The 20,974-nt window shown below is 51.1% G+C and overlaps 1 protein-coding gene across 26 annotated transcripts in view; it reads right to left on the bottom strand.

Moving 5' to 3' along the window:
* Window positions 1–20,974, bottom strand: part of Slc2a9 (solute carrier family 2 member 9) — a 205,138-nt gene that overhangs the window by 160,418 nt on the left and 23,746 nt on the right. For 17 of the 26 annotated variants that reach the window (XR_015441268.1, XR_015441269.1, XM_087187348.1 and 14 more), the window contains 2 exons: window positions 16,661–16,758; window positions 8,908–9,006 (listed from right to left, as the gene is read on the bottom strand). Coding sequence is in view for 21 of the 26 variants with exons in the window: in XM_087187348.1 (XP_087043474.1) it covers window positions 8,908–9,006; window positions 16,661–16,758 (197 nt within the window). In the remaining 5 variants the exon portion in view is untranslated. Of the gene's footprint in view, window positions 1–8,907; window positions 9,007–9,332; window positions 9,525–10,074; window positions 10,827–10,885; window positions 11,122–11,158; window positions 11,495–16,660; window positions 16,759–20,974 lie in introns of those variants that run through there. The other 9 variants (XM_087187344.1, XM_087187357.1, XM_087187356.1 and 6 more) reach the window with 7 other exon arrangements.

The raw sequence follows: 20,974 nt of genomic DNA on the forward strand, positions 1-20,974 counted from the left end.
TAAAAGATCATTTTTAGACCACCGTGACAGCTCATTTCTAGGCCCATGTTGGGCTATGCCCTTCCTGGAGCCCATGTTTTCCATTTCCACTGGACCTACATCTAGGAGGCCCATTCTTGTGTCTTTCTCTTTCTATATATCTGCTCCATCACTGGGGGCCCAGGGTTTTATCCTGTCTTCTCCATACAAGTCTAGTCCCCCTGCTTTCAAGGAGCTCAAGTTCTAGTGGAGACAACAGCCAAGTAAGTGCACCATGACAATATGGGTGAGAAGTGCATGACGGCAGGAAGCCGAACAAGGCTGCAGGAATCAGGCTGCACAATCCAGATCCAGTGAGAAGGCAAGGCAGGTGAACTGGCCTCAGGTTGGATGATGGCAGACAGATGCACAGAATTTTCAAGGTGCAGAAGCTGGAGGTCATGTGTTGACACAGAGACCTGTAAATGGCCCAGTGAGGTGGAAGATGGCCCAGCACTGGGAGGAAGGTTGGAGAAGAAGGTGGGGTTGATGGTAGCTGGCTTTGCCTGCAGCCTGTGGAGTCTACAAGTACTTCTGTGTATCCAAGGGAACCAACTGAAGGGGTGAGCATGGATGGACAGCTCTGATTTGTGGTCTGTAATGTCCATCATACATGTGGCATGAAGCCTATTGGAGCGTTTAGAGTGATGAGGTGGGGCCAGTGAGGAAGGTCTTTCACTCCATCTGACATGATGAGTCTGATGGAATATTTTATGAATTCATCAAGGAGCATGCATATTATGACTAGAGCTACCTAGAGCCTAAACTGCTAGGAAACAAATAAGACTACAGGACTAAAGGAAAGAAGACAGGCTTGCGTGCACTCCTGAGGGCTTCTGTGACCTTCAGCGACCTTCAGCGAGGGGCTCTGCCCCTCTGGGGAGTGTTCTCAATAGTTAGGCACCTTTGGCATCTGCTTTATTCCTCTCTTGGCCCTGTCACTTCTCTGCTGGATGACTGAACACATTACTTAACCTCTCTGAGCTTCTGGCCTATCATCTATGAAATCATTGCTTTCCTCGTGGAGTTATATGAGGATGAGTGTTCAGCACAGCTCTGGGCCCATAGATGCCCACAATAAAAACCAGAAATTTCAGTGGTTGTTGGTGGTGTCAATATCATTATTTCTGTATTTGTAAAATAAAGCACCTAGCTAGACATGAGTATTTCTCAGGCCCAAGAATCTATGAATAATTCACCATTATCTCTCAGTCAGAGAACTCAAGGGCCACACTTCTGGCAACAAATTGAACTCTGCCATTCTCATCCTCCAAATGATGACAGGAAATTGCCGGCCACTGGGAGGCAAATTACTGTGAAGCCTGTTTTACGATATTAATGTTCCTTATTGCTTCACAAAGAGCATGTCATGTATTCATCTACAATTATTCTCAGGGGCACCAAAAAAATAGTCATAAATAGAACAGTTGTGAATGGTCCAGAGTACACTCACAGGTCACATAAGAGAGTGATTCGTATCCACAGTGCCCCAGGGGTGGGTAAAGACACTTGGCACCAGAAAACAGACTGATGTAGTGGAGAAACGGTACTGAAGTCCTGCCAAAAGTGCTGCCACCAAACCAGGCTCTTCAACATAAGGGCCACACAATCCATGCAGAGTAACCTAATATCACCTGATTCTCACACTGAGGCATCCTGGGCAGACGAAAGTTCACACAGCAGGGCTGAGACTGCTCTCGTTGGAAAGGCCCACTTGGCACCTGGTCTGTGATGTGAAAAGTGTGGCTGATGCTGCCTGGAGTCTGGGGTTTTTCACATGCTGAACGCAGGGGTCCGTCTGAGTGGCTGCTGTTGGAAACCCTGGCCGCTGGGTCTCTGATGAGTGTTCCTGGCAGACAACTTTCATATAAGCTGCCACAGCTTGTTGCTGGGGGATCCTGTGTGGATCCACTGGGGGAGACTCTTGGCAGCTTGAGCCTGGTTTCCTCTGTGCTTCGAGCTCTTGTACCTCTTCCTTCTGCTGATTCTGCTTTGTGTCCCTTCACTGTGACAAGTCAAAGCCATAGAGGTCACCATGCACCTATGCAGAATCCTCCTCGCAAAGGATCTATTGAGGGGGTTTGGGGATCCTGACACCCCAGCTCCTCTGTGACTTGATCACTCATCTGCAGGTCGGGGTGGCTTTTCCTCCCCCCTGAAGGCTTCTGGGGAGGACCATAGCTGGCTGACTGCACAGGTGGAACGAAGCCTCTGTACTTCCACGGTCCTGAGAGGATTCGGCCCCCACAGCTGCTTCCAGAGTGAATGGGAGATGACACAGCAGTTGCTAGCAGTAGTCAGGTGGGCAGGACTTTCTGACCTGAGGACACCTTCTGTCCCCTCTGCAGCCTGACGCTTGCCTTTAATTCCGGAAACCATGAAGAAAGTTTCATTTTCTCTTTGGCCCCAAGCAGGAGGGAGGGCACTCCCAGCACTTTTCTCATTCCCCCACCATGAGTCCTGAGCCTCTGTCCCGCAGGAGCAATCTTCTGAGAGAACACAGGGCTCTTTCCAGGGGCCGTGTATCCAAACAGAGTGCAGACAACATGTCCCACTCCTTCCTGCCTGCCCACCCTTTGGCTGGAATGAAAAGGTGAGTGTTTTCACTACTGGTCAAATTGCTTATGGCTGCTAGAAGTCAGCCTTGAGCCTGCAGGGGCTTGCAAAGGCCATCTGATCCAATACAAGTTTTTGTTTGGGGTTCCAATTCTAAAATATCTCCTTTGTAGAATGAGAATAAGAACTCCTGCTTGCAGATCGGGCTGCTGGGGGGATTAATTGAGTCACTGAAGTTCTTAATACAATGTCAGTGCACAGTAGATGTTCTATAAATCTCAATCTCTTTCCCTGTAGGTCAGAAGAGGATGTTTCTAGCTTTATTTGCTGTGGTTTATTCACATCTGCACATTCACTCCATGTTTTCATCACTCCCTCTTTTTGGGTTCCCTGTCCCTGCTCTGACTGAACTAGTCACTGCCCCACCCCACTGAGCAGATCTGCCCTGACCCATGGTGGTTCAGTGATCTCTCCCCATTAGGGAATTTCTGCTAGATAAACTCAATGAAATGGGACAGCTCATGACAAGTCCCCTGAGGCGGACCTCTGCCTAAGCAGACCCGATACCAGCATCCACAGGAGCATAGTGATAACAGAAAACCAGCAGCTGCCCCACTTAGCTACACCTTCAAGAAAGCTGATTATACAAAAACCACAAAGACTTGCTGTACCCACCACCACCCTGCTGTTCCTACTGCCACCCTATTTATCAGCCAGCCCCAGGCCCATCACCCATGGGACTCTAAAATTTTCCCCTCTCTCTACCAGTGCCCCCTCCCCTACCTAAACTCCCCTATATCAACCGTGCGCACTCTCCTCTCAGTGCCAACGGCCTTCTTGCCCTTAGCCCATCTGCACCCAGATGGCAGTAAACTCACTGCATGTTGCTTGAACTTTGCCTGCCTTGGTGGTCTCCATCATGCCTCAGTCTGACCTTACAGCTCAGAATCAAAGATGCAGCTGTTCCAGTTCCAATAAGCTGAGACCTACAAGGGCACAGAGCAGGCAGCATCATCTACTCACACCCTCGCCTGGACCAGCTAGACACCAGCACCCCAGGCCTGGAAGGACCCTTCTCCGGGGGAGCTGCTCTGGGCTAGTTGATCAAAAGCCTTGGACTCGCTCCTGAGCTACCCATCTGTGAGTTCCTTTGAATCTTTAACCAGCTTCAAACATCTGCAGTTAATGGGGCAGCTCCACTCAAGTAGAGAGAGATGTTGATTTTACTTTTTATCATTTGTTTATCTGCCCTCAGGGAAGGAGTGGGGAGAGGAAAATGAAGGAATGGACAATTTCTGCTGGGAAATTTATGGGGAGTCCTATTAATCGCTCTACTGAAACCCTGGGCTCAAATGCTAACAGCAGGGGTGTGAGATTCAGATCCATCCATGAGAAGACAGAAAACACTGCCAACTCTGAACCCACTGGAAAGGTGGGAAATTCGCTATAAAAGCCAAACCATTCACTGTTATTTTTCTGGATACTGATTTCTTTTTTCTTAAAAAAAGTTCTAATTTAAATGGGGTGGAAATAGGTAATAAATGAGATCCCTAAAGCTATACTTTCATTCATTCTTTTTTTCTCACTTCTTCCTTCTCCCATTTCCTAATGCATTTAACCAACATTATTGTTTATAATATACATTTGTGTAATGTACATTGTAATATTACAACATGTTGTGGTCAAGGTTTGCAAGGGGCTAGATTAAATTCAGGGGACATAATTTATAGGATTATTTTATAGTATTCACCCAAAAAGTCAAATGGAGAGGAGTGCAAGACATCTATTGATACTCTAGAGACCCAAAGAATCCAGCTGAGGGCCTGGATCCCACAGCAATGTCCCACCCAAGTTCAACTGGAGGCCTAAAGTCCAAGGCAATGTCCTCCAGGGGTCCAGCCCAAGGCGTAGAGCCTACGGCAATGTCTCATGCAAGTCCCTATTGAGGATCTGCCCCCAGAGGGCCCAAGGACCAGTGGGGGAAGCCAGAAAGCCTGCACCAGTGGGGTGAAGGAGCTGTGACACCAGGCTGAGAGATCTGCACTGGAGCTAGGAAGCGACACTCAAGGTGAAGATCAGGGCTCCCCTGACGAGAACAGCGGCCATTCCCAGCACAGTGATGACCCAAGCTCCTCCTTCGACAAGGACAGACAAGTTTGCATCAGGAAAACCATCCACAGCAAGCTTCTCCAAGAAAGTCAACAGCCAACCATCTTCCCCTTCAGTTTTGTTTTTATGCCATTAGCAACAATCCTCAGGTGGCCCTTCCACACCCAGACCACACTGACTCGGTTCGGCTGGGCACTCTGAGTTGACCATTAGTTAATCCACCACACGATATATGGCTGTGTACTACAGAACTTGACTGGGATTTGTCCTTGGTTCTTGGGAGGTAGCCTTTTTTTCTTTAAGATTTTTTTTTTAAATTTTCTTTCCCAGTATTGGGAATTGAACCTAGGACCTTTGCATTGAGCTATATCTTCAACCTTTTTCTATTTTTATTTATTTTGAGATAGTGTCTTGCTAAGTTGCTAAGGTACCCAGGCTGGGTTTAAATTTGTGATCTTCCTGCCTCAGCCTCCCAGGGTGCTGGGATTACAAGTGTGCACCATCAGGTCCAGCTTCTTTATTTATATATATTTTGATTAATGCTTATTAATTTTGCAAAATATTGGGTTTCAACGTGGTATTATCACAGATGTATATAACATATTTTGATCATTTCGTTCCCCTACTGCCCTTTCTTACACTCCTTCCCCCTACTGTTACTCTCTTCCTCTTATCCCTAATAGTCTCCCTGCTACTTTCCTGCCATCTTTAGTCCTTGGGATTTCTTGAGTGATGAGGATATGCAACTGAGATAAGTCAGGATGGGAAGTGTGCCTGCCAAGAAGGTGAACCATGTGGTAAAGGGTCGGGGCACTGTGCCCAGTGTCATCAGCCCTATCTCCAGACAGGAGAGGGAACTGGAGACGGAGTTAACCGGGCAGCTGAAGGTGCCATCAGTCACACACAGGAAATGAAACTCGCTGGAGAGCGCTGGGAATCAGCACTGTGGGTGAAGGGTTACACCAATGCTCTTGTCGGGCAGGTGAGGGTAGCGATGTATCCTAGCTCCACAGTGAGAAGGCCAGGACCTTCCCCGGCATCATCCCATACATCTCTTTTGACTTCTTTTGATTTGCATCCTTTTTGGTATAATAAGCTATAAAAAAAATTGGGAGGATAGCGCGTTCCTGAGTTCCGTGAGTTCTTCTAGCACAACCTGAGCGGTAGTGGAAACTCCCACATTTGCAGCCAGATGTTCAGAAGTGGGCGTGGCCTGGGAACCTTGAGTTTAGGATCTGAAGCGAGAGCCATCTGGTGGAGGACTGTGCCATCGGGTGGTTGCAAACTTCCTGTGCTAGAGAGGCTCTGCAAGACCCCTGGGAGCCAGGGGCGGCCAGCTCCGCTTGCAGGGCTACTCTGGTCTCTGGGACCCCGAGCTCCCTCCCAAGAGCGGCCCCCTCTGCCCTCCTGGTCAGCACCCTTGTGCATCTCCACCCGGTCCCCCTCAGTGCCGCTTCTTAATGTTGGCCCGGTGGTCATTCTGCCAGGGCTGCCATCCTCTCAGGCTCATTGCAATGTGGGCTCCTCCTGCCTCCTAGGAGCCTCATGCATCCTGGGTTGGGACCATCTGGCCCCCACTCTGCACCACATGCTTCTCATGCACCCCATCCTCCTTGCCTGGTCCTTTCAGTGTTGGGTCCCTTGGGTCTGGAGTCACCCCACCCAGGCCTGGGTCTGCCCCGCCTGCCCTGTGATGGGACCCACCTCAGCTCACAGAGAACCCCCTCTGCAGCTGCAATGTCTCCAAAAAGCCCTCGCTGCCCCTTCAGGTAGGGTCCAGACATTGGGGGCCCCTGGAGACCAAGGTGACATCCCCCACTGCCACTCAGCAAGCCCAGACTGATCTGGCAGTACTAACGAAGCCAGACCCAGCAGGAGCAGCAGTCTTGTACAAAGGCTGATGCTTATGTGGCAGAAATCTGAGGCCATTTGCCAGGTTTGAGATTAGCATCTCCAGCCCGAATTCAAGGCTACTTGAGAACTCAGGAATTATCATATACATTTGATTGGTATGCAAATTAGCCTTGGATTTTTCAGCCTTTTACAAGGGTATCCCCAGGTGCCTCCCTCCATTCCTAGAACCTCAAGCACACCTACTAGTCAACATTTCCTGGCCTGCTACTTCTTTTGTAAATAGTTTTCTTGGCACACAGCTTCACCTGTTCATTTCGTATTGCGTATGCTTGTTTGTTACTACAAAGGCTCCTGGTCCCACACAGCTGGTTAATTTCTCCAGTGTCTGTCACTGCCACTGGTGTGGGAACACCTGGAGGACATGGACATGTGGTGCTCCTCTCTCCCCAGCTACCTGGCCACATAGCAGAAACAAGGTCAATGCCAGAGACAGCCACTGAAGGACAGACTGCCCGCTCCCTCTCTGAAGCAACAGGAAACATAAAGCATTAAAATCACACAATGATGGGGGTTTCAGGCAGAGCAAGAAGGGGGCAACATGACCCAAGGCTCTTTGGAGAAGGCACGGCTTTGCAGTGCTGGGCTGGCTAATAATAAAGCCACTTTTCATTTCTATGTATAGACTGCTCCTTCCAATGAGAGCCCTGTGGGAGGCAGGGGTCAAGGGCAGCCCTCCTGGCTTGTCATGGGTCCCCTTGCTGTCCCCATGGTCATTCTTGGCCTTGGTGGACCATGCGAATGCTGGCTTGTGGAGCCCAGCACTGGTGGTCAATAACACAGGTGGAAAGGGCAAGGCTGGATTCAGACAGATCAGAGTCTGAATAACAGCACTGCCTTCTCCTAGCCATGTGGTCTTGGGCAATTTGCTTAAACACTGTGCCTCTTTTCTCTCATGAGGAGGTGGGGGTAGCATCGATGGGCTAGATGATGCCCCTCCATCCGCAAATGCAAGTGTCGAAGCCCTAAGCCCCGGTTCTGCCTCACTACACCACATGACCTTGCCATGGCTTCCCAGTGCCTATAGACTAACACTGCTCCTCAGGCTCAGGTCTGTGGTTCTCTTCCACTCCACCCTCCTTTCCACCCCTCCTGCTGCCCCATCTCCCCTTTCTCATTGGACACTGGCATGTGGCACCTCTACTATTCCCAGCAGGCCACTACCTCCTCCAGGTTGCCTTCCCTGTGTCCCAGCATGGACATGTGACCAGCATTCATCAAATACGTGCTGAATGAATGCAATGCGTAGGGAACGAATGAGCTGCTCCTTCCTCCCACTCCCAAGGCCACAGGGTAAACCCACGTTGTACTATTCCAGGCACAAGTTTCACAGGTCCACCTCATACGCTGCCATGGACATGAAGCCCACTGCCCTCCCCGCTGAATGGCCCACTGCACTTCCGAGATGGAGCAAGAGCCCAAATTCCCAGTTCTCCTTCAGAGAGAAGTCAGGGCAAGTCAGGTCCCATCTTGGGGGACATTGTAGTGACAAGATCAAGCACCACTGATTGCTGCAAGAGCCTGGAGAAGCCACCTTGGCCTCCTGGCTTTCAGTTTTTAGCATCAGAACCAATTTTTCAAATGAACCTACACAGATGTCAGAGACTTAACAGAATTTTTAAAAACCCAGATCTGTCCTGGCACAAGCAGAGCCCAGATTTGCGAGGCACCTCTCCAAAATCCCAGGGCTCCCCAGGACTCTCCAGCACCCACAGGTTACGCACCAAGGATGCTGGGCCCCGGGACAGGAAAAGCTCGAGAAGCTCCCAGAGCTGCCCTGCTTTCCCCAGTGTTCCCCGTCCCTCCGACCTGCCTGCCGTCGCTTGGCCCCCAAGATGGGGCCCAGCAAACGCCCCTTCCGGGTGGCATCCTTCACATCTCCATCCTGCCCTGGGGGCCGGGGGGCCTATGGCCGGGGTGGGGGGCACACTTCACCTGGGCCGCAGGGGTCAGAATTGCACCCAAAACTGGAGCAAACAGGAGCCAGGGCTGGGTCTCAGCCAGCAGGCCTAGGAGTGGCCTCTGGTCGTGATCACAGCTCAACCGAAAAAACAGCCGCGAAAATGCACAGGCTTCCAGGGGTGAGCCCTGGGGCAGTGAGCCCCCGGGATCCCTCCTAGGACCTTGGAAACCTACTGGGGCCGCCAACCTTGCCCCGGATATCTACAAAAGACTGGCTTCCCCTCCCCGGTGGTGCCCAGTGCAGGGTCTGGGGGGCTGCAGGCCACATACACCCGGGCGCCCTGACCACGCGCAGCCTGAGGATCCGCGCGGCGCAGCGCCCCCTGCCGGGCCTAGCACGCGAGCACTCACCCGGGTTGGGGCGTTCACCACGGACAGGTTGTACCCGTACAGGAAGGAGGAGCCGAAGGCGCCCACGAGCGAGGCAGCCAGGAGCGAGAAGGTCCAGTCCTGGGAAGGGAGAGGAGCGCATGTCAGAGCGGGCCTGGCAGAGCCTGGACTGTCCCCTAGCTGGGGAGAGGATGCCGACCATGCCAGACGGGGCAAGTGGAGAGGCTTCACTTGGGGCCTGCAGGCAGGATTTCCATAGAGGTCCCCAGCTTCCCGCCGGGCTGCCGCAGGGTCCCTGCACACATTTGCTGTACTCGGCGGGGCGCTGCCCGCAGCCACACGCCAGGACGTTAGACGGGAGCACCAAGCAGAGCCAGGGCGGCTGCAGCTGACACCCACGGGGCGCTCCCCATTCTGTGCATCCTCTCTTCCTTCCTGGAACTGACCTGTCTCCTTAGTCCCCCTGGGGGGGTGGGCACAGAGCTGTCCCTGGGGCTGCCCAAGGTGGGGTCTGGGGCCTGAGTGGTCACAGCTGCCAGTCACTGACCTCCCCCACCTCTGACTCTTCAGGTGCCTTCCTGTAGGGAGCCTGAGACTGCCCACAGCCACACAGACACACGCCCGCCACGCACGCACGCAAGCGCCTGCATGAGCACGCGCACGGGCGCTTGGTCGCACGCTCGCGCGTGCCCGCACACACATTCTTACTGGCTGAGGCACAGTGTATAGCCTGGTCTCAGCTCTTCGGAACCAGAACCTGCAGATCCACACGGCCTTATGCCGAGAGTCATAAATCTGCTAAACGGAGTCCCGCCCACCCCGGCCCCACACCAGGGTGCCATAGCCAGCCTGGAGCGGGAACACCCAGGCCCCATGGCCCCTGCTGACCAGCTGGCACAAGCAGGCTGCAAAAGAGGCTGGTATCCTAGCCTGGTGGACGTGAGCCAGATGGAGGACTCGGTGTCGGTGTGTGTGTGTGTGTGTGTGTGTGTGTCTGCTTGGAAGGTGACTTGGAAGGCGACGCTGGTCTCTGGTAGTAATTTCTTTGCCCACGCACCTCCTTTAGCTGGGCTTTGGGGCCATAGGGCCCCACCTCTGGTTGTGCAACCTGAGCAAAGCACCTGACCTTTCTAAGCTGCAGGGCGCTTAGTAAGGGTACCAGATGTCGCCAGTGCCCAGAACAGTTACCTCTCTCTTGCTCCACTCCCTCGGTGCAGCTGAGCCCAGGTAGACGTGCCAAGGTCTCTACCTTGTCCCCCTGACGTCTTCTCCAACAGGCTTTCTTACATCTGAGAGCCACTGCCAACATCGCCTGCTTGTTTTTACATTTATCTCTTCAGCCCAACTTCATCTGACCTCCTGCTCCACTACTTAGGACCGTGGCACCTCTGGCTGGTTAGGTGGCTGCTCTGTGACTCAGTTTCTCCATCCCACACCCTGAGTGCCAGCAGCAAAGCTGCTGGGCTCACTGTCTGGGGGCAGGATGTGCTTCTTCCTCATCCTTTCTGGGAACCATGCCTGGCAGTGAGAGGGAGGGCCCGGGGAGGGCTTACAGCCAGGGGATGGCATTACCAAATGAAATGGGATGGGCCTGGATGGTCCCTGCACTGTGAGGAGCTTGCGCTGACCAGGATCCATTAATCCAACCAAGTCAGCAACACTCTGTCTCTGTCTCTGTCGCCCTTTAAGGTCACTCTCTGGCCCCAGCCCACAGGGCACCTCCTCCAAGCCGCTGGCAGCACCTGGGCCCTCAGGCCCAGGCCACCCTGGCTCCCTGCCCTGATCACCATGGAGCAGGCCAGAGGACTGGAGCTCCGTACACTGTGCCAGGCCTTGCCAGCTGCTGTGCCAGGGCCTGCCAAGGGTGGAAAAGAGGTGGGCACCGTCTCTTCTGCCTCAGCCACTCTCCCCTGCGTGCCCACTTCCTCCTCCCCTCCAGCAGAGGAAAGGGCTACTGTCACTGCCTGTGCCACGCCCTAGGAAGGGAAGCAGGGCTCACCGGAGCAGCAGTGCATCTGTTCCCCAGGAGGCTTCATGCCCTGGCTACGGCCTGCTGCCAGGTTGCTCTTGGCCCAGTAAGAGAAGGCACAGGATCTGGGGCCCCAGCCAGTGTCATGTGGGCGACAGTGCGTGACTTAACTCGGGCCCCTCTGACTCAAAGCCAGAGGCCCTTCAGCCTCACGGCTGCATACTGAGGCCTGTCCCTTGTGGCCACCCAAGCTAGACCCACAGCCCACCCGCCAGCTCTAGAGAGAGCCCACTGAGTGATTACCTTCCTTCTCCCCTGACCCAGGGGCCGGCCGCCACTCCCCCTAGGGCGGTGACATTCAGGCTGCTCCCTTCCTGGTCCCGAAGGCCCAGGGCAGCTGGTGTCAGATGTCAGGAGAGCAGAGCTCAGGTCCTTAGGCTCCATGCTGGAGTTCATCCCAGCTGCCCTGGATGTCTGGGCACGGATCCTGGACTCTGCCCAGGCATCTCGTGAAAGAGAGGCATGCTCCACAGGTTGGGGGACGGGAGTGCTCACACAGGAAATGTGGCAATTTGTTCTTGCCTGAACAGGAAACACAGGGTTTTCCCAGCCCCCAGGTCAGTACAGTAACTGAAGAGTCTTAAAGGAAAACTTGCCCTCCTGCCAGCTATACCCAGGGCAGGGACTTTTTTCTTTGCTGTCTTCCTTGCCAGCATTCTTCCTGGAGGAGTAACCCAGGGAGGCTTTCTACAACAGGGCAGAAGGGAGAGGTTTCTGGCTTTGTCCCCTAGCCTGGGTGGGGTGGCGCCTGCACGTTTTTCTCTGTGTGTCCTCAGGCAAGTCACGTGACTTCCCAGAGCTTCTGTCTGACCAGTGCCAATAGCTACTGATCTCATCATACTCTTCTGGCAGAGTTGTTGTGAGACTCAGTAGAAAACAGGCAGCCTCAGCAGCACACAGGAAATATCTATGCAGACCCGCTGCACATGCGGAGGCTGTGGGTTTGGGAGAAAAGGAGACACCTCTTAATCATGACTGTGTTCCGCTCACTCAGCACCAGCCAAGGGAAAACCTTCTCTGTGCCGGCCCACGCCTGCCTGGCACCAAACGTGCACCCTGACTCAGCAGAATTAATTCACTGTGTGGTAGATTGGCCGTGAATGTGGGAGAAGCGCCTTTGGTCACAGCTAGGACAGGCTGCTTCTGCTGTCTGCCCCCAGAGGCTGGGTAGGGACACAGGTGTGCTTGGTCCATGCAGAAGGCTTCACAGGCAAGGGCAGGGCTCAAGTTCACTGCCAGGAGGCAGAGAAGCCAGCAAACTGGGCCTAATGGAAAGTGCACATTGAAACAGAGCCGGGAGGGTGCACCCATGCCTGAGCTTAGGATGCAGCTTGGGTGAAGGATGCAGAGACAGCAGGGGAACCACGCTTCCCACAAGAAAGTGAGCATCAGAGGTCAGGCCAGGCGTGAACAGAGCACTGTGTCTCCCAGCTCATCGTTTGGGGGCAGCTCTGGGAGGGCCGGCTGTTCCTTTAAACTGCATTAGTATTTGTTTGCAATGCATAATCACATTCATTTGTTGGAGACCAGGCCTCCAAATAAAGACAAAATGACCAGGCCTACACACTTCCCCAAGGACAAAATAAGTGGTAACAGCAGGCCTAATGAAGTCTAGATAGACATCAGTCACCCAGGTGGGTACCAAGACCTCTGGACCCATCACTTCCTAGAAAAAGTCTCTTTCCATGCACACTTGTTATGTGATTTGTTCCCCCACTGGATCACTACTGCCTAAGTGACTATACCTGTAGCCTTATTGGTTGATCACAGCTTTAACCCACATGTACACACATGGTTGTGCTCTATAAAACTCCCCCTGTAAAGTGGGGTCCTCAGCCACCCAATGGGAACCTCTCTTGCCTCTCAGGAGCTTTCTTCTCAATAAATATTTTCCCACTCTTAACCTCTGCTCTTTCTAGAACTCATTCTTTGATTTTAGAGAACATGAACTCAGCGTATCAGACATCTAACAGGTTGGGCGATATATTTTCATATTTCATCTCCTGTTTCAATATGATGACTTTAACTCTTCTAGGAACATATCCTGAGGAGGTGTTGCTGGGTAAAATGGAATTTCTAGCTTCAATTGTTTGAGAAGTCTCTATTCCAATTTCCACAGTGGTTGCAGCAGTTTACATTCTGACCAAAAGGGTAGAAAGGTTCCGTTCTCCACTTTCTCCAGGCAACCTTGGGCTGGCTATTTGTGGCTTTCAGCCACTTGGCTGCCCCCTCCTGAGCTGTGCCCTGTGGGAAACATTCAGCTACACATGTTGCTGGGGTGGGCATCCCCTGGGATGTTGTGGAAAAGGAGGCTCAGAGGGCACTGGCAGGATGGGAGCCGAGGAGCTGTGTGGCTGGGAAGGGCATGAGTGGAGGGCGTGGGGCCTGGGCCTGTGGGGACCAAGGGCTGGTCCCTGTGGAAAGCGAAATGTTGGAGCATGGAGGGGGGACAGCCACATCCCAATGCCAGCCAATGGAGACTTGATAGTCATCACCTCGTCTCCTCCCCTCACCCTGCTGTCATGCTTCCTCCTTGTCCCTGGTTTCCACGCGTCTGTAGCAGTGGTTCCCACAGATCTCCCTAAGACTCAGACTAGAATAGCTGACTCCCCAAATTTAAGGGGGCTCCGCAGATAATGCTGGAATTGAAATCTCAAAAGGTGCCTGAACCCAGGCAGTCAACACAAATGGCATAAAGGAAGAGGGAAGGCAGGTCCCTTCATGAACCCCATGACGGCTACCCAGGGTCTCCACCACCAGAGCAGCCTGCCTGTCCTCCCCCATCTCGCACGTCTGCAGTGCTTTCCAGTCCTGAGGTCATCCTTGCTCCCTTCAGCCCAAGGGGCTAAGTTAAGGGAAGAGCTGAAGCTCAGGGACAATGTGGCCTGGGATCTGTGCTCTGAAGTGGTCCCGGAGAAACCTGGCTCTGATCAGAGACATGGTGATGGAATCGATGTTTCTGTCTGGGGGATGTTCAGCTGCTCCACCACTCACCCTTCATTCACACATCCACTTACCAATATGTCCTGAGCTCCTGCACATTCGGGTTTGCCTGGCCCTGTGCAATAACTGCCTTTGATTTGCTGGGCCCTCAAGGCTCAGCTCCCTGATGCCCTCCTCCTCCTCCAGATGCTGCCCTTGACCTTTCCCTGCTGTTTCTGTGTTCCATACCTTGGAAGGCAGGGACTATGCACATCCTATGGGCTGAATTGTGTCCCCCAGATTCATATGTTGCCGTCCTAACCCCCAGCATCCCAAATGTGATGGTATTTGGAGACAGGGTCTTTGAAGAAGTAATTAAGGTAAAATGAGATGATTAGTTGGGTCCCTGTCCAATGTGAAAAATGTCCTTACAAGATGACTAAAGGAAAACGTAGAGAAAAAATCAGTTTTCCTAGCTGAAAGCAGTCTCTCCCAGTTTCTTGTGGCTCCCCACTCAGATCCCCCCAACTGCTGACCTCTGCTCTGCTACAGATAAGGCAAACAGCAAGATGATGCAACCAGAGTCCAGAGATGTCCTGGGTTCTCAGGAATCTGCCTCCCTCCAAGTCTGACCTCTGCTCAGGTATTTGATAAGGAAGACTCTGTTTACATCTTAGAGACTTTTCTCTCAAGAGATACAGATAAGGTTGACCCTGCGTTCCTATAAACAAGGCCCATGACCTCCTGAAATTCCTTATGTGTGTATTGTTTCAAGGTTAATCTGTTAAACTGTCACTAAGTGAATAATTGTCTTTGTCCCATTTCCTGCCAACCCCCTCAACAAATGTATAAAAATGGATCTTCTCCTTTGTTCATGGCCTGGCATTTTGGACATGAGTTCAGCTGGGTCAGGTACACACCTAACAAAACCCTCCTATTTCCTAGTGGTCTCCCCTGTCTCTTGAATTCTGCAACATGACCACATGCAGATTCAGGGAGAAGATGCCATCCACAAGCCAAGGAGAGAGGCTCAGGGGGAACTGAGGTAGGACAGAAGAAATAAAAATGGATAGGAAGGAAACCAGGAAATTGAGAATTTAAAATTGTACTTTTAAGAAAAACTACAGCTTCAAAACAAGCTCTTTTCCTGCTTCTGGAGGCCACCTGGTATGTGATCCTCTCCCCTTCCATTCTTACAGAGAATAATATCACATTCCTAAAGGGCCTTTACAATAACCTGAAAATTCCCAGGCACGAGACCCTTTTCACCTGAAAACTGCCTTTTCCTCCAGCCCAGAAAGCCTCTGCATTGGAGACATATGTCTTCACCCATATCTCAACTTCAGACCCATATATCTATATGCAACTTACACTGAAACCTGGCAGTCAGTGAGAATTACACATCTGAGATCACCCATATGGAAACAGCCTTTAAATGTGCCCTGCCCTGGCTTGTAATGCACCTCATTTCTTTGAGCACCAGCACTCCACTTTTGAGTGCATCCTATATCTCTCCTTAATAAATCCTTCTCATGCCTCTTTTACTGACACTTACTGAAAATTCTTTATCTGTAATGGGAATCAGTTAACCTGCATACTTATTTTAAAGGGGTGGGTTAAGTTCAGGGACTCCCATACCCAGCCAGTGATAGAAACAGCCTTGTACACACCTGAGTCATAGACCTGAGGCTACCACAGCACTTCTGCTGTTTAAGCCCCATCTTTGGAATTTTGTCACGGTTGCCTCACCAGACTCCAACTGTCCCCTCGATGATGTCCCAAGCTTAGAAGGTTGGCTAAGAGAATGTGAACATTTTCCAGCAGAAAAGGCTTAGAAGAAAGGAGTTTTCTAGCAAACATCATTTAAGTAGAATATTATCTTTCATTACACCAAATACGTAGATGCACATCCTTGCCTCACCTCATATGAGCACCAGGCAAAGACACAGTGTCCAGGAAGGGGAACTGCTGTCTATGTGACGTGGTTCTTCATGTCCTTGTGACCTGAGCAAGTGGCTTCACTGACCTGACCCTCCACCTCATGTCTGTGTGAGGCCAGTGCTGTTTGCACTTCCCTGGCAGTTTGTGTAGGGACCTGTGTTGATCTTTGAACTGCCGAATATAGGATCATTGCAAACATGGACATGTTTTCTTCCAAGTCAACATTGCCTCCAAGCCCATCCCAGGAGAAGAGGCACAGATAGGCCAACGTTTGAGACTGGGTCCACCTTGGTTAGCCACAGAGCCTTGGCCAGGTGGCTGCAGCCCTCTGTGTGCCCCAGTTCCCTGCCTGGAAGATGGGGACCGTGCTGCCCTTGCTCTAGAATGACCAAGAGAACCAAATGGGAGACTCACAAACAGGTCCAGCACAGAGTGGTCACTCTGGCTTTAGCTCCTGAATCTGGCTTTAGAGAGGGCACGAGGAGCACCAAGGAGGGCGATAATCTTTGTAGTTGCCAAGGGCTTCCTAGAGGAAGAGGCAGGGGGAACAGGGGATGGATCTGGGTGCATCCTTAAGGACCGTGACCTGACCATTGTCCCTGATTAAGAAATAACCTTTCGAATAGTGGGCCCTGCCAAGTCCTGCAGCCCAGCAGCAGCCCAGTGCTGCAGACACCGTGTGTGTCCAGAGCCCCATCCTGACATCCCACAGTTCACCCAGCTCCTCCCCATAAAACTCTGCTTCCTGTCACTGCCTGCTTGTCTCTCTTTCCGCCCTTACCCCAGTCCTGCTTCCCCTGGAGGAGGGAGGGCGAAGGACAAGCAGAGACTGTTGGGGTCACCAGGATGCGTGCACAAGGGAGGACCAGGAGCAGGACCTACCCCTTTCTTTTTCGCCAGCTCACTTTCTTTGTGTTCTGCGGGGTCCGCTTCACCGAGCTTCATGGTTGACGTTTGGGACTGTGGGGGTCCTGTCGTTCCTGAGAGAGAGAGAGGAAAAGGAGAAGACTTTCAACACTTGCTGCTGCAGGATGGGAAGTCACTGGAGAGGGACACTAGGCGAAGACACCAAGATGAGACGCAGTAGTGTCCTCACTGGGACTCCAGGTCCCCGGAGACCAGGACTCTGCTCTGCTCCTTCCTGGCCTCAGTCTCTCCACCTACAAGATGGGCTTAGGCTATATCTGCCTTCCCCCGTGTGCTTCAGTACAGGCTGTTCCCTGTGATGTTCCTGATACAAGGTCTTGCTTACAAAGGGGTGTATTTTGGAAACACCAGACAGTCTGTCTCTAAGAGGTGACAACGACATCCGTGTGAGTTAAAACAAAGTGCCAATCTCACCTGTCAAGTTGAAACAATCACCAACAATAACTTAAGTCACCAGCCTGGCAGAAGTAGAAATTGCACAGGTTTTTTGGAGTCTGGGAACATGTTTCTAGAACCACACAAGTAATTATACCCTTTGGATGAACTATTCCATTTGTAAAAATATAGCATACATCAGGAATCAAATGTGCACAGAGATTTAAGTCCAAAATGTCCATAGCAATACTTTGTCATGTTAGAAAAGGGATATTCACAATAGGAAAGCATATGTAGAAGGGAAGTTTGACCATACTATGGTACATCCACATGATGGAAATTCATGGGCTCTTTAAAAATCATCTCACACAAGATCATTTGATGTCAGAAGACAAATGTTCATAGTAAATTCTTACTTGACAAATAAAGAAAGGTACAGAGACAAACATGCATTATTCAACATGAAGAACATATGCACTTATTAACCAGGTGTGGCAGCACACACACCTTGTGATCCCAGCACTCAGGAGGCTGAGGCAGGGGAATCATTATGAGTTTGAGGGCAGCCTGAGCTACATAATGAGACCCGTCTCAAAAACAATAAGAAAAAATGTAAATGTACTTATTACTAGATTTACACTAGTAAATATTATATGTTCCTAAACCCTGTGCATATTTTTACTTGTACTTCAAATGTAGTACTTTTACATTAAGTTATTTTATCCAACAAACATTAAGCCTCGTAGGTTACGGGAATGTGGTTCTGAACCAGGGAGCTCTCTTCCTGTCTCACAGAGCTGGCATTGTAGGGGCAGAGGTGTTTCGGAAGCCCCCATAGACTCCTTGTGGGCACATGGAAGGTAAAGGCTGGCCCAGCACTGGGCAGGAGGACAGGGAGATGGGTGCAGAGATGGACTGGTGACAGACACATGTTTGGGCACCTAAAATGTAGATTGGCAGGGAAGAGCCAAACATGAGCTGTACCCCCTCTTGGCTGTGGTATTGGGACCAATTTTTATCTTATTGTTTTCCCATAGCTTCCCAGTTTTCTCCAATACTGCAATAACTAGATAAACAAGTTTTTTTAATTCTTCAAATTTTTTTTAAAGGTTTGTTTGGTTTTTTTCTCTTTTTTTAAGATAAAGCCCTTAAGGCCTCACACAGCCAGAGTGCAAATAACGTTTGAAGCTCTGCTTCCTCACTCTGCCAGGACACACAGCTCTCCTTGGATGTCAGGCTCTGAGCTGCGTGGAGGTCCACAGTCATTTCAGCAGCCTGACAAAAGTGAGCTTCCGGTGTGACACTGGAGGTCCTGCCCTCAGGGGTCATCCCCACTTCTCCCATCCTGGCCCACATGTGGGGGATGCTCCAGCTCTGGGCCTGTTTTCCTGAAGCTCCTGCAGGCCTCTCTGCTGCTGCCCGGGTATTCCTGCTTTCTCCTTCCTACAGCACCTTCCAGGCTCCCTGCTGAGTCCTACCTGGTTCCTCCTGGAAGTCTTCCCACTTCTTTGTGCCCATCCCGCTAGCCCAGCAGGAATGCAATTGATTGGGTGTCTGTGTTCTCACCAGTGTCGGTCCCTCCTGTGATGCTTCACTTTATGGGTCACCTACCTAGGCTATGACGCTGTCACTTGCTAGGCTGTGGCTGGAAAGACATTTTTTTGATATGAGGACCATTTGCAATCGGCTGACTTGAGCAGAACAGATGGCCCTCTATAATGTGAGTGGGCCGCACCCAGTCAGTGAGAGACCTGAAGAGAAAAAGTGGAGGTCCCCTGAAGAGGGAGAGATCCCTCAAGACTATAACATAAACCAGGCGTAGTGGTGTACACTTGTAATCCCAGCTACTCAGGAGGCTGAGGCAGCACTGTAATTTTGAGATCAGCTGGGGCAACTTAGCAAGCCCCTGTCTATAAATAAATAAATAAGGCTGGGGATGTAGTTCAGGGGTGGAATATTTCTCTATCTTATTTTTTTCTCATAGTTTTCCAATTTTCTATGTTGAAAATATTGTAATAACTACACAAACACTTTTCTTTTAATTGCTTTACATTTTTTTGTTGTTGTTTTGTTTTTTTGGTACCAGGAATTGAACTCAGAGCCTTGCACTTGTGAGGCAGGCAGCAGCACCATTGAGCTAAATCTTGGGCCCCAAAATTCCTTTAAATTAAAAAAAAAACACAACCTTTTTTTTGCGAAAATAAATTCAGCCCTTACAATCTCACATAACCAAGCAGAGTGCAAATAACATTTGAAAGTTCTGCTTTCTAAACTCTGCAAAGACACTCAGCTCTCACCAGATGATGGAGGTGAGGCTCAAGGTTTGAATCCCCACTACCAGGAAAATAAACAAACAAAAACAGGACAGCATAGAGATTCTGCTGAGTTTCCAGACTTTGGAACAAGACAACAACATCAGCAATGCTAGAATTTGGAGCCTGCTTGCTGTGGATTTGGGGCTTCTCAGCTCCCATAATCACAAGAGCCAGTTGCTTAAATTAAATCTAGATAGATGGATAGATGGGAGATAGGACCTGTGTGTGGACATCTCCAGGAACCCCAGCTGACCCACCCCTCTCCCTCAGACGTGAGCACCATACCTGCCCTACTTCAGCGTCAGGATGGCAGAATTTCTGGCCAAAGAGCAGAATGGGTGGGTTGGGGTGGAAGAGAGAAGTAAGAAAATAGGTCCAGAAGGGATGGTAGGGGACAAACGAAGCAAATGACCACAGCCTTGACATCCCGGGGCTCGTTCTGTGCTGGCCTATTCACACGGCTGTCACCGAGCAATGGTCCAAAACTGCCATTCACACCAGTGACATAAATGTTACCCTGGAATCATATGGCACAGTGGCCCTACAAGTGCCTGAGGATGAAAATGGTCTCCAAATAGCTAAGGAAGAACCAGAATTTGAAAAGACAGGAGCAGAGGGACAAGGACAAAGCCTCAGAAACCTGTGTCCCGTGCTAGCTTTGCTGGTTCTGACAGAAGGAGAGTTACCAAACCAGAAGCACAGTTACCCTTGTCTCACATAGTCATTGCCAGGTGAGGGATACTGCATTCAAAAGGCCTGGGAAACGCTTGGCCAAGCCTTGGTGTCTAATGAATGGCACCTGTCATTCACAGAGCTGTTAAAGCCTCAGAAAAGTCACGAATCTGGGAGTGGGAGGACATGAAGAATTTTGTTTAGAAGTGTCAGGCTTGAGATGTTTGTGGGTCATCAAAGCATAAGTATCACTTGAGCAGCTGGAAATAAAAGTGGTACTCAAGAAGTGGTCTGGGCTGGGAAGGAATTCAATGGTGATTAATGCCGCAGGACTAGGTAAGTTCATCCAGGGAGAGTGGGTGGAAAGAGAAGATCCCTAAGGAACCAAGAGAGCCGCTTAATGGCCTGGCCTGGCCAGCTGTGGGACAGTGCTAAAGGTCCATCCATGGCTCAAAGGTGGAAGGAAGATGGTGGGTGTGCAAAGCTTCCCCTGGGGGTTGGCATTTGAGAACAACTAGGATGCAATTCCAGCTGTGGAGCTTTGTTGGATATACCACATGCATGCACCATCGGAACCACCAGAGAGCAAGGCCAGAGCAGGCAGACACATGAAGGAAGAAGGGATGCGGGCAGAAGTGGTGGGGGGAGAAGAGAAGGCAACGAGTGGTGTCAGTGAATCATGGAGTGGTAAACATGTGACCCCGGCAGGGCAGAGAACAGGGCCTGGGGTGGGCAGGGTGCTCAGCCAGCCCCGAAGAGGCCAGCCTCTGTGCGGAGAGGGACACCAGTGCTCTCAGCTGAGGATGGGAGATGGGCACAGCCTTCCCAGGCTATGTTGCAAATGAGGAACGATGCTGGCACCTGGGTGAATGTTAGGTTAGGGTTGGGCTTCTCTCTCACTCACAGC

The sequence above is a fragment of the Heterocephalus glaber genome, unplaced genomic scaffold (genome assembly GCF_053883595.1).
Source record: "Heterocephalus glaber isolate CG9 unplaced genomic scaffold, H.glaber_assembly_v1.0 deba00001509, whole genome shotgun sequence".
Lineage (NCBI taxonomy): Eukaryota > Metazoa > Chordata > Mammalia > Rodentia > Bathyergidae > Heterocephalus > Heterocephalus glaber.